At 39.4% G+C, this 13,103-nt stretch overlaps 1 protein-coding gene across 1 annotated transcript; it reads left to right on the forward strand.

Moving 5' to 3' along the window:
• The first annotated feature begins 2,142 nt into the window (after positions 1–2,142).
• Positions 2,143–5,379, forward strand: LOC116007531 (serine carboxypeptidase-like 45). Its single transcript, XM_031248244.1, has 10 exons — positions 2,143–2,594; positions 2,735–2,836; positions 2,932–3,027; positions 3,313–3,405; positions 3,534–3,613; positions 3,812–4,093; positions 4,180–4,304; positions 4,387–4,479; positions 4,574–4,691; positions 4,977–5,379. The coding sequence occupies exons 1-10, from the start codon at positions 2,345–2,347 to the stop codon at positions 5,124–5,126; spliced, it is 1,389 nt and encodes a 462-aa protein (XP_031104104.1). The 5' UTR covers positions 2,143–2,344; the 3' UTR covers positions 5,127–5,379.
• Positions 5,380–13,103: the final 7,724 nt, after the last annotated feature.

Raw genomic sequence — 13,103 nt, forward strand, 5'->3', positions numbered from 1 at the left:
ACACAAAAAGGTGGCATGCCATATAATGGCTTTCCATTTTGTATTCTTTGTATTGGGAAACCCAATCTATACAAAAAGCATACACCTCACTGTAACTCTGCAATACCTGAAATTTATTTTCAGAAATTCTTTTCTTTTACCGTCAATTTTTTATATTTTTTACTTTGTTGATATTCCAGAATAATGATCAGAATTCTCCCCCCTTCACTTTCAAGAAACCAATCCTCTCTGCTGATTGCAGCTCTGCAGGCTGCACCTCTTGGTGCCATGTGGGGACCATCTCAAAATTTCTACCACTTTTTTATTTTGGGTATAAAGTTTCGGAGATTTCAAAATTACCGTGCAGGACATTCTAACCAGCATTAGTAATTTGTATTTTGTACTTTGTTGAATTATACCTTATATTTATTTAATGTACAACTCTTTAAAAATAAAGTTCAATTCACTAATGCACGTCAAAAAAAAAATGCCTGCTTATATCATAAACTTTTTGCGCTTTAGATGACTATAAAGTGATAAATCAACCTAGATGTTTAAATAAAAAATGTAAAAAATATTATACATATAGATAAACTCAATATTTACTATACCCAATAGTCTATCATCTTTTTAATTGTTATATTTTGACTAGTTAAATAGAGTTTATTCCTTGATTATAATGGTATTTTAATTTTTAACTTTTGATATTTGACTTTTATTTGTTCTGCTTTTATTTTTATTTTTATTTTTATTTTTAATATTTAGAAGCATTTCACTGTTAGTTCAGAATGCTTTTAAATGCAATAAAGCTAGGTTTGGTAAAGTTTCTGAAAGTGATGTAGTTTTAGATATTTAGAATTAAAAATAAATTGTTTTAAAAGTGACGTGAAAAAATTGAAAAATGAAAACGAAAAATAAAAATAGCATTATAGTTGAGAGGGTAACAATGGAATAAACTCCTAGTAATTACAAATGATACTCATTCCATCTAATTTTATGTGTTTAATTTGTTAATGAGACTTTTGAAGTTATTTACTATATATTTAATTTTTCTTAATGTTATGTTTATTATTACTCCATAGTATATAAAATTTGTATATTAAAAAATTAAATTAAATGTACTTTTAAACACAATAAATAAAATTTAAAATTAATTAAAAAATATTTTAACAAATAAATTAAAAAAAAGTTGATTTGATTAATAGAATATGTAAAATAGGACAAGCCGACAAAGAGGACTACCCCAATCAAGTTGGTTAGACTTTCTTGGATTGAGACAATCAACTATGAAAAACTTAAGTTGATTTACTCATTGTGACTCTTTGCTTTCTGAGTTCATAAGGCGGGGTTTACTCCGTACACACCATTGAATAATGATTGCGAACGTCCCTCATGCCATCTCCATTTGTAGATTTTCATGGGTTTTTAGAATAGTAAAAATTAAGGGAGTAAGTTCTTAACAAATGTGGGAGTGAGTTTTTTTGGAAATCTTTCATATCTCAAAATTTTGCAGGTTAAAAAAAAAATTTAAGTGAGACGCAGCCGCCAAATTGCGGCCACTCTCAATTGAAGTTTATTTTATTTTTATTTTTATTTTTATTTTTTTTTCAACTAGCCGTCAATGGCCAACTGCATTATTTATTTATTTATTTATTTTTTAATGGTGGACGACCAATTTTTTTAAATTGTTATTAAATATTTGCCTGGTAAAAATTACTTATAAAAAACAGTAAATATTTATAATTATAAATTTGTTTTAATTTTAATATGTTTAATTTAAATATAATAAAAAATAATAATTATAACTATAATTTTTATAATGATAATAAATTAAAAATAATTAAAATATAGTGTTAAAATAATAGGTCCACAAAAAATTGAGAAAAAACTTAGGATTAATGGTAAGAATGATTTTTGTGATTGAATGAAATAGTGAATGTTTATTTTCAAAAAAAAAAATAGTGAATGTTAGAGCCTAAAAAAAAAATTGGAGAAAGAAATAATACATGAGTACAACAATTGTAAAATATAAATATAATACAAGCAATCCATATAAAAGTTGGCCCAATTGCCCTTTTATCTGTGGCCATTTTAGTCTCTAATGGATGTCTTCTCTGATTAAAACTTGATGCCTAGAGACAGCAAAAAAAAAAAAAACAATAATTAAATGAGTAAATGGTTTTAAGCATGCTATTAGTTTAATAGCATCAGCCATAACTCCATCACTACTACATGCTTTCCAGTTCCGCTCCACTTACACCTCGCTCGCTCTAGTCAGCTGCGCTGCATTATATTTATATACCTATTACCTCAGCTCCCCTTTCTTCTTCCCACAGCTAACTTCATTCTTTCTCCTGAGATCACCATGAATTCAAAAGCAATGGCCATGGCTGCTTTGTTTTGCGTTGTTGTTGTTTGTTTTGTGGAGATTGGGTGTGCATTGGCGCCTCACCCAGACAAGATAATTGAGTTGCCAGGACAACCCGAGGTGGGATTTCAGCAGTTTTCAGGATATGTTACTGTGGATAAGAAGGAGGAAAGGTCCCTCTTTTACTACTTTGTTGAGGCACAAGTAGATCCAGCTTCAAAGCCTCTGGTTCTGTGGTTGAATGGAGGTACACAAACAAATCTTTCTTTAATTTTGGGTCAAAGGAAAATGCCATTTCATTTCTCAGAAGCTATATATCTTCTGGATGGGGGTTTAAAAAAAAAAAAAGATTTGAGCTTTAATCTAAGTATTTATTATTATCTGCAGGACCTGGGTGTTCTTCTCTGGGGGTTGGAGCATTCTCTGAAAATGGACCCTTCAGACCAAGTGGACAGTTTCTTGTTAAGAATGCACATAGCTGGAACTTAGGTATATATGGTTTTAGTATATGATTAAATTAGAAAAGCTGTGGTGTTTAATTTAATGAGCAAATTAAGAAATTATGTTTTGTTGAAACATTGCAGAGGCAAATATGCTCTACCTAGAGAGTCCAATCGGTGTGGGGTTTTCGTATGCAAATCATACTTCCTCTTATGAGACTGTGAATGATAAGGTCACAGGTATGTATGTATGTATGTATGTTTTAATGAACTTCACGCACATGGGGTTTCTTTCAATCTTTCTCAAAAGTCTTTTGCTTTCTTCTCTTCTCTTCTCTTTAGTACCATGTGCTCTGCATTAGTAATTAATTAATTAATTAATTCTTGAATCTTGATTACCTTCCCTCATAAAAAGCAAAAGCCAACACAGAATATTCATTCAGGTTTCTTTTTTTTTTTTTGGGCTAATAAATTGCATGATGAATGTGTAAGATCTAAAGTTGAGTTTGCTTTTGATTTGTTAAGCCAGGGACAATCTGGTGTTCTTGATGCGCTGGTTCCACAAATTTCCCCAGTATATAAAAAGCAATTTGTTCATAACTGGGGAAAGTTATGCAGGTATCTTTGCTGCATATATATATATATAAAGATAAAGATATGGTGATGTGCCAAAAAGCTCTAAATTAAATAAAACATGATTCCCCCTCAGCTCTCATCACTTTTTGGGTTGTTGATGCTGATAACAGGCCATTATGTACCTCAACTTGCTAAGCTTATGATTGAATTCAACAAAAAGAAACCACTGTTCAATCTCAAAGGAGTTGCAGTAAGTTTGTTTCTGCCTCCTCGTAGATACTCATCATCCTTGCCTTAGTTAGTTCATCAAATGCTTTATAATCATAGAAAGAAAGTAGCATGATTTGATTGGGGGATGGAAGTCATTTTGGTGTGAATATGCATGCATGCTAATTGCTATGCTCATCTGAATCTCTAAGTAGGCAGGCCTTTATGTTTTGCTTCGCAGCTGGGTAATCCGGTTCTTGAATTTGCCACTGACTTCAATTCAAGGGCAGAGTACTTCTGGTCCCATGGTTTGATATCAGACTCGACGTACAGATTGTTCAGTGAAGTGTGCAATTATTCTCGGTATGTTAGCGAGTATTACAGAGATTCTGTGTCGCCCGCGTGTTCTAAAGTGATGCGCCTAGTGAGCAAGGAAACCAGTAAATTTGTGGACAAATATGATGTTACTCTTGATGTCTGCATTTCATCTGTGCTTTCCCAGTCCAAGAGGATCAGTCCTCAGGTGAGTCGCTTGTACACTTCATCTGCCATGCTCGCGCCATAGATTTTGATTTTGATTAGGGCATTCCATTCGATGACAAATGCTAGGAAAACGTGGAGAAGATAGATGTGTGCGTGGAAGATGAGACTGTGAATTACTTGAACCGAAAAGATGTGCAGAAGGCTCTGGGTGCCAGGCTCGTGGGAGTTCGTAGCTGGTCTGTTTGCAGCACGTAAGCATATGATCTCATCTTCAAATATCCAAATTTATTAATCTGTTACTTATTAAAGTTCAACCTTTAATTTATATTGCAGCATTCTTGATTATGAGCTGCTGAACATAGAGATACCTACAATCTCGATTGTTGGATTGCTTGTGAAGCAGGGGATCCCAGTGCTAATCTACAGGTACTAGACTAGGGGTTTAACCACTCAATCAACCATATATATGTATCCCAGTGCTACACTAAAACATAGTATGCTGTGCTTCAAATGCATGCAGCGGCGACCAAGATTCTGTTATCCCGCTTACTGGAAGCCGCACCCTCGTCCATGGGCTTGCAAGACAGCTGAGAATGAACACCACTGTACCATACAGAGTTTGGTTTGCAGGACAGCAGGTGAATAATATTGTTAGACCAAGCGTTTACCACTTATGCCAAAAGCTATATAGTTAGTAGCAAAGACACAACTTTATTTCTTTATACTGCCACATATTTTCGAGGCACTGAATGCTGAACTTGGTCCTTTAAACCCAACAATCCCCCAGCCACCTAAGTGCTAGACTTGGTCCTTACCAGCCTCCGCCCAACAAATATATACTATACTTGTACACTCCTGTTGAGAGACTTGAATTGGGTGGGTGGGGTTATATATAATAATGTTTGTTGTGTGTTATGTTGTAGGTTGGTGGATGGACTGAAGTGTACGATAATGTTCTGTCGTTTGCAACCATCAGAGGGGCTTCTCACGAAGCTCCATTCTCGCAACCAGAGAGGTCGCTAGTGCTGTTCAAGTCATTCCTGGAAGGTAGGCCTCTGCCCCAAGTCTTCTGACACCAACAAATTAAACAATGCTATGGTGGATCAATGGGGTAAATAGGCCAAAGGTTTGTAAATTCTGGAGAAAAAAAAAACGAAGAAGATTGGGAGGGTGGAAATATAATGTAATCATCGTCAGGCCAGGCTGCAAGTAGAAAAACTGGTTAATTGCCATCTACGAGTATTTGATTGTTCATATTGGTTCTTCGGTTCTTGCTAAAGAGATTTTTTTTTTCTTTTAATATCAGAATCGATTGTAGTGATCAAATTCGAGCCATGTAACACCCACATTTTCTTTTAAAAACCTAAGTTGAGCACTCAACAATTGAATCTAGCAAACAAGACAAGGAGAGTTGGTCAAATGAAAAGAGAGGAGGAAGAGCAAAAGTTTAGGAAGAGAGATATTTTCAAAAGAGAAAGTAATTTTGTAGTGTGTATTTTAAAATCAACTGTTCAACTTGATATACATAGGAGAGTAGGTCAAATTAAAAATTAACATAGCATTAATCACTGATTTAAAATCAATTTTTGTAACCTTATAGACAATTTGATTTAAAATTTAACATTGTCGCTAAGAATGTTAATTCTCAAAGAATAAATTGAAATTAATAGAAATTAATTCCTATGAATTAGAATTAACACATTTCAGAATAGTACATCCGAAAAGTAACACCCCAAAAGTACTAAACGTGAAAAGCGAACGCAGAATTAATTCCATCAGAAGGAGATATTAACCTCTCAGTCTCGAGGTGGAATTTCACCCTTCTAGTGGAATTGGCAAATCCAATTCCACCAGAAGGTGAAATTTACTTCCACTTTCTGGTCGAATGGCGCCGGCTAAATTCTACCGGAATGTGTGATTACTTCTGGTGTGGTACTGTCAATGCCCACACTTCTCATTTCTTTCGAAGGAGTGTCTTCTCGTCTCAATTGAAAAAATGCAGTTCGTAAATTTAGTATAACGTAGCCTAATCATTATACTATTTTTTCAACTCAAATGTGCCTATTTTGAGACTTAATTTCTCATTCATTCATTATTTACTTTGAGCATAAAATATATCGTTTTCTTCATTTCACCTAAAAGAACTTAAATCCACTTTGACCCGACTCAGATTGGAAGTGGACCCCACATATATTTGTACCACAACATAGCCACCTAAAATGCTATTATGTGCTAAAATTTCCAACAATCGCCCCACATGAATGAAAAATGATCTTTGGGAGTAAAAACAACACAATTGTATTCAACGGCCGATCCCTAAATAGGATAGGTAGATGTTACCCTTTGAACCTTCCTTTGTAAAGATATATTTACTTTACTGGTTGTCTGGTAGAATGCGATATCTTTGAGCCGTACTACCCCAAGCTCTAACCATTTCTTTGAGGGTATTTTTTTTAAAAATACCATTAGATCTAAACTCTATAATGGGTATTACTAACTCTAGTTCATCAAATAGGTCTTGATCGAGATATATAATATGATAAGAATATAAGTTAAATGGATATAATGCATTTTGAAGAGCGGTGGAAAGGGGTTTACTATAATAACTATTCTTCATAAAATGGTTTAGATAAAATGACTAGGCCAATGAATTTTTTTAACGATAAAAATTTCATTCTGCATATGAAATGAACGGACCAATGAAATGTTCTAATGCTAGAAATTTTAAGATAAGGGTATGATGGATCCCCAATAGGAGTACTCAGTTGGCATGCCGAGCTAGGCAACTGAATGGAGTAGTCAGCTAGTTGGCCAACCAGGGGCATGCCAAAGGATCAATGAGCCTGGGAAGAGATTTAAAAGGGCAAGTGGAAGACATTGGGGAGATCCCTACCAAATTCACTCCGATTTTCTTTTTCCGTTTTAGAAAGGGAATCCTGCATTTTAGGAAGAAAATCGAAGCTTGATTTAGGGAAGTTTCCTGGTCTAAATTTGTAAACTATTTCCTTTTCTTCTCGGGGCTAACCACCTATGTATAAATATCCTTTGAGAGGCAAATTGTAAGGGGTTCGATGACTATTTTCTGGTAATAAAATTACTTTCGTATTGTTTTCGCATTCTTTACAGTAGTGTTGGCTACCGACCCGTAGTCGTGAAACCAACATTGACAATCTATTGTGGGGGCATGACGAAAATTCATGTTCTTAAGCAATCCGTTCATTTGACACCATTGTTTGCACTAGAAGAAACCACAATCGCACTACGTTTGACGCACTCAGTCATGTTAACTGCGATGGCGCTAGTCGTGCCTTGCTTGAACAGCTCAACCGTCCAAATTCTCGAGAGCGCTCTGTTGATTCACATCATTGTTCGGCCCAGCTCCCCAACGAAGAGCATGTACTTGATGATGCTCACTAGGATGATGTCCCACCATCGCCTGTTGCATCGTTTGTGCCAACCATGGCCGGAGTGATGACACACATTCTTGACATATACGAGAGGGAGAGGGAGGAACAGGCTACCTTCACTGGTCATCAGCCGCTACCTCCGCTAGGGCCCGTTGAAAAAGTGGCGCACGCAAAGAGAACTCGTCCCACTAAATAAGTGGATGACTCGGAGGGCACTCCGATGCCCGCTAGGATCTCAAAGTTTTTGTTCAATCACGATTGGAGACTAGGGCACCTGTTCGTTCGCTCTTTGACAAGCTTGGCCACCGGGCTGCTTGCTGGGTGCTCAATCGTCCAACCAGGGTTGCCGAGAAGAATAAAAATCCCACGTCAGAGCCTAGGAATAGGTGTGAGCGTAGGAAGGAGACTACTAGGCGTAGAAGGGAGGAAGATGGTTCTGTCTCGGAGGGTAATGGGGAGGCCCCATCCCGTCGGGCAAAGGTCCAAGAAGATGTGGTTGACCTCACTGATAGATTTGTAACCTTCATCAGAGGATAGAAGGGAAGGAAAAGCCAACTGCACGTGCACTCCTAGCTTAGTTTTCCTTTGTGCCTGAAATATTGGCCTACAAGGCGCCGACTGTGATACCCCGGATTTAAATCAGGCCTTGAACCCCGGTAATTTTCCTATTCTAGCTTATCTAATTGTTAAGAAAGCCCAATTCCCTAATTTAATTTTGTAAGGGATACCACTTGGGTCTTTTTCATCCCTTATAATAAATTGAATATTTATTATGGCCCAATCTTTGAAGAATCATGCCTTGTACTAATTGTGTTAATTCTTGATTTGGATATAGCCCATCCCTTATGTGAGAGCCCACATTACATTTAATCACCCTAAAATTACATACATTATGTATGTATAGATTTTTGAGGATCCATATAAAAGCTCTCTAATAATAATTCCCCTAGCCTTCTTCTTTCCCCTACAAGAGATTCACACCATTTCTTCATTCCTAAAAACCCTACACACACCATCTTTTATCTTAGCAAGATTTCAAGCAAGATTACTCTTTTAGGATTTTATGTGCTTGGGTAAGTACTAGTCCCCATTTAGATTGCATTTTATCTTACAATTTCCTAGTCTTTCTATAATCTTCTTATGGTTTTCTTTGGGGTGTTCTAGGGTCAAGATGACTAAGGTGGTGATGGTGGTTTGATGGATTGAGCTTAGGATTGGTGATTGCTTGTGGATCATTAAGCTTCAAGAGGTAATCCTCCATGTTACACTAAAAGCTATCTTCACTCTTGTATATATGTGTATGATTTGGTGTTATGGAATCCTGTGGATTATCTTTGGTTTTAGCCTATGATTTGTTGGATTGTTGAGCCTATATTCTAGATCTTTGGACTTGTTCATTATCCTTAAATCTTGATGTGTCTAAGTATTTGTTGTTAGGGATTCCATGTATTATTTGGCCTCTGAAATGTGTAATCTGATCATATTCTGGGTACTGGAATGAGCTATCGTATATTCTGTTCTAAGTTTGGGATCGGTGCTTTAGGGTTACGCTTGCGGTGCATCTCAACGGTATAATGTGTCCTGTTGGGGTCTTCCGCAAGGTGATGGCGGTGTGGAGTGGCGGACCGAGGGGTTCTGCGGGGTTGCTCCGCCTCATTTTGGCGGAAGGGAGTGGCAATTTGTGGCGTTCCGGGGGGTTGTTTCGCAAGGTCACTTTCCAGTGTTGTTTCCGTAGTTGTTTTATGGTCTGATGACTCTATTGTTTCCCTTTGATTCTGGAGTATATTCTGAATATGTGTTTGAGCATACTACCTTGTTTATTGAGTATGGATTCATGGTTATCGGTTAACTATCTTGGATTATTGATTGAGTAGTGTTGGTTGATTCTTTGGTTAATGTTTTGAGAATGTCCTGTGTTCATGTTTTGAATCTGAGTACTGTTAATAAGAGTACTTCCTTTGGAATTGAACCTGAGTTTGATGTGTTGAGATCTTGAACTCTTGTGAGTAATTCTTTGACTTCTTGAGTATTGAGTACCCTTGGGAAGTAGTTATTCGAGGTATGGCTCTACATGTGTCTGTTGATATGGGAGGAGTTGTTTGGGCTTGTATGCCTCTATGGTAATGGGCTTTTGTGCCTCTGTGGTAATAGGCTTGTATGCCTCTGTGGTAATGAGCTTTATGCCTCTGTGGTTGGGCACCATGTGCCTTTGTGGTTGGGCTTTTACGCCTCTGTGATTGGGCATTGTTTGCCTCTGTGGTATGACATTGGTGTTATGGTTTGGTGGTTTTGGTTTGGATATTATCCTATGTACCTTGGTTTGGGGTCACTCTAAGGGAGTGATGTGAGGTTGATGATTGGTTGGTTTCACTTGTGTTGTTCAGTTGAACTTGTGCTTTGGTTGAGTATCTTATTATGGAACTGTGGGTATTGTGGATTCATTCTTTGATGTTGAATTTGTTTGAGGTGTCCTTGGTTTGTGATTCATTCAGCCTATTGTTATTGAGTCATCTGGTTTTTAAACAAAGAACAGTTTCGTTGGCGTATATATTCTATATGCGTGTGTAAAATCTATTTACAACCTAGATATACTATTGTATTTCCCACGAGTGTGAGTGGTGGTTTGCTTAGCATTTCTTTGCTAATATTTCTAACTGTTTTCCAGGTATGGAGTAGATTGAGCCGTGAGAGCGCTAGCAGTAGATCTACTTCGCCTTTATGATTCACTTAGTGTTTTGTTGGGTTTATTCAGACATTTCAAGCCTGCGTGCCTTAGACTCTTGATATGTATTGACTTAGTTAGATTGTGATTGCCTTTGAGGATTGATGAGTTGGATTTTGGATTTTGCCTTAGCATCTAGGTGGTGGTTAACCTAGATGTGGCGTAGCACCCTCTGTGGTTTAGTATCGCTTCCGTATTAATATAATTTGGTTCTGAGATTCGCTAGCTTTCGCCTTAAGTTTATTGCCTATCTCAGCGTGAAAATTTAGGGGGTGTTGCAGTTGGTATCAGAGCCTGTGTTGAGGTCTAAGTAGGAATCCTAGGGCTTGACAATTTGAGACTCTAGGACCTAATCAGTAGAAGTTAAGGTAAAACGTGACTCCTAGGATGTTTGAGAACTAGGACTCGCGGTGAGGATGTGCTCTAATTACTTGTATCTTGTTTGTGCCTTCTTTATTGTGTTATTTGTTTTGTCCTTGGCCGTGTGCTAACTTTTGGGTTATGCGAATTGGAAAGGCCGACCTGTAGCGCAAGTATCTCTTCTGTAGCTCGAGTACTCCCTTGTAGCAGCAATGGTGCCGCCTAGAAGACGCGAAGAAGTCCCCGACATTCCGCTTAGCGAGCAACTGATGCAGAATCACCAACAGTTGACGCAGATCACGCAGTTCATGGTTCAATAACAATCAGCGCGGGCAGTCAGACATGGTTCTAAGGATGGCAGGGCAGCACCTACCCTTCTTCGCGGGTCAGGAATACCCCGGTGCTCGAAGACTGGATTCGCGCCTTCGACAAGATCTTGGAGGTGGTAGAGTGCCCGGAGGGGCAACACGTCGAGATGGCCAGTTTCTACTTGCAGCAAGAGGCTGACCTCTGGTGGGTCCATGAAGGCCTGGTGATGAGCCAAGAGCCCGGGTTCGGATGGGAGTCCTTTAAGGACAAGATGCGCGCTCGCTTCTACCCCCGCTCATGTGAAGGCGGCTATGCAGGAAGAGTTCTTGCACCTCAAACAGGGGTATCGGTCGGTGCAGGATTACCATAAGCGCTTCCTGGAGTTAGCCCGCTTCGCCCCCGTGTTAGTCCGACTGAAGCAAGTAAGATGAGAAGTTCGTGGCCGGATTGAACCTGGACACTCGCATGACACTGGTAGTGTTTAAGTTCCGTACCCTGAGTGAGGCATATAGTAGTGCAGCGGACCACTATCGGGTGTTGTCAATTCGGCGGGGAGTGCAAGATCGGACCAAGAGACCTGGTGGGGGCAGTGGTGCATCGGATTCCAAGAGGCATAGGTCGGTTGGCCCCGATCCTGCGGGAAACTTTCAGAAAGGCAGTGCTAGCGGTGGAGGAACGTCACGACCCACGATGGGGTAAGGGACTAGGAGTGATGGGGCCAAAGAGCGGCATTTTCATTGCAAGAGGTGCATGAGGGATCATCCCGGGAGAGATTGCGATGCATTCTTAGTCGAGTACTACAGTTGTGGCTAGAGGGGTCATAGGGCATTTGAGTGTACATCTGGGAAAGGAGGATCATCCAATCCTAGATCGGGTGCGACCCATGGAGCGCATACTTCAACTCGGCCTCCGAAAGAGACTGAAGGCAAGAGCGGGAATGCACCGGGAGGTAGTCAGAGTGCCCAGGCTGGACCGTAGCGAAGGAGGATTTTCGTGATGGGCCGAACTCAAGCTGAAGCTAATGAGGTGGACGGAGGTAACTCTCGAACTCATTCTCTAGTTACATTGGCATGTAGATACTTTACTTGGGGGTAATTTTAAATTGTAAATTGTCGGTTGAACCTTTAGCGAACCATAAGTTTAGTATGGGAGTTCGCCCTAAACGTGGGACAAAGTTAGTTCATTAAACCAAGTTCAAGAGAGAAATAATAAAAGAGGGAACCCACAGAGTGGGTGCATGGGAACTCGAACCTAACATCACATGAAGAACAGAAGATCAGACCATTCAACCACATTAACTTATGGGTCTAAAGGCGCAAGACTTGATTTTTATTCCCACCAGGAGTGTGCGTAGCGGCGCGGAGTGAGGGCACGGAGCAGGTCTTTCCGCGAGAGGCTCCGCGTGGCCTTTTGGAGTAGTGGGGCGGTTCGGGCCATTCTACGAGGTGATTCCGTGAGTGTGTGCGGAGCATGGTGGCAATGGGTTGCATTCCGTGTGGGTGTGCCGTGAGTTCAAGAGCATTTCAGAACTTTCCCCTTTTCCACTCAGATTAAAAACCCTACCCTTCTTTTCCTTTTGATCTATCGGCTTCCATTTTTCCGCCTCTTCTCCCTGTAGCAACTTGCAGACCAGCTCCCTTCGTGGATTTCCTCGGCCAGCAAGTAGCCGAGCAGCGCCGTTCATTTTGTCGCCGGAAGTCAAGTTCCATTCGTGCATTGCTTTTCTACTTCCCGTTCACTTCAGCAGTACGAGTAATCCAGCGAGCAACAACTCCAAAATGCCTAGGAAAAATCTACCTACTGAAGAAGAAGGTCAAGGGAGTATTCAATACTACCTGATTGAAGGTAAAGCTCTAGATCCGTTACATTTCTCGCACAAGCTTGTTGATATGCTGAATTTTCAAGGACTATTGGAGCAATTTTTGCTCATTGAGAATGTAGTCTACCCTAATTTGGTAAAGGAGTTCTATCAGAACATGCGGGTTAAAAAAGTTAATCAAGTACCCGTGATCACATCGATTGTGAAGGGTGTGAAAATTGTCATCGACCCACCTAGACTCACTAAGATGCTCAAGTTACCTCTAGGTGGTGTATGCCAGTATGATAGGAACTACTGGATTGAGACTGAGATCGTGGGGTTTCGCGACTATCTGCGTTATATGTTGGGGCATGAGGAGGGCATCACTTTGGATGCCAGGCCCATTAAGTATGACTTGTCTGGAGAGCATAAGATTCTGACTATGCTCGTAGGT

Source organism: Ipomoea triloba, chromosome 2, assembly GCF_003576645.1.
Source record: "Ipomoea triloba cultivar NCNSP0323 chromosome 2, ASM357664v1".
In the NCBI taxonomy this organism is placed as follows: domain Eukaryota; kingdom Viridiplantae; phylum Streptophyta; class Magnoliopsida; order Solanales; family Convolvulaceae; genus Ipomoea; species Ipomoea triloba.

Excerpts from the sequence above, each read along its gene's own strand:
- LOC116007531 (XM_031248244.1), top strand. The coding sequence starts at position 2,345 with ATGAATTCAAAAGCAATGGCCATGGCTGCTTTGTTTTGCGTTGTTGTT. Across the intron at positions 2,837-2,931 it reads TGCACATAGCTGGAACTTAG|AGGCAAATATGCTCTACCTA; the intron begins GTATATATGGTT and ends GAAACATTGCAG. Across the intron at positions 4,305-4,386 it reads AGCTGGTCTGTTTGCAGCAC|CATTCTTGATTATGAGCTGC; the intron begins GTAAGCATATGA and ends TTTATATTGCAG.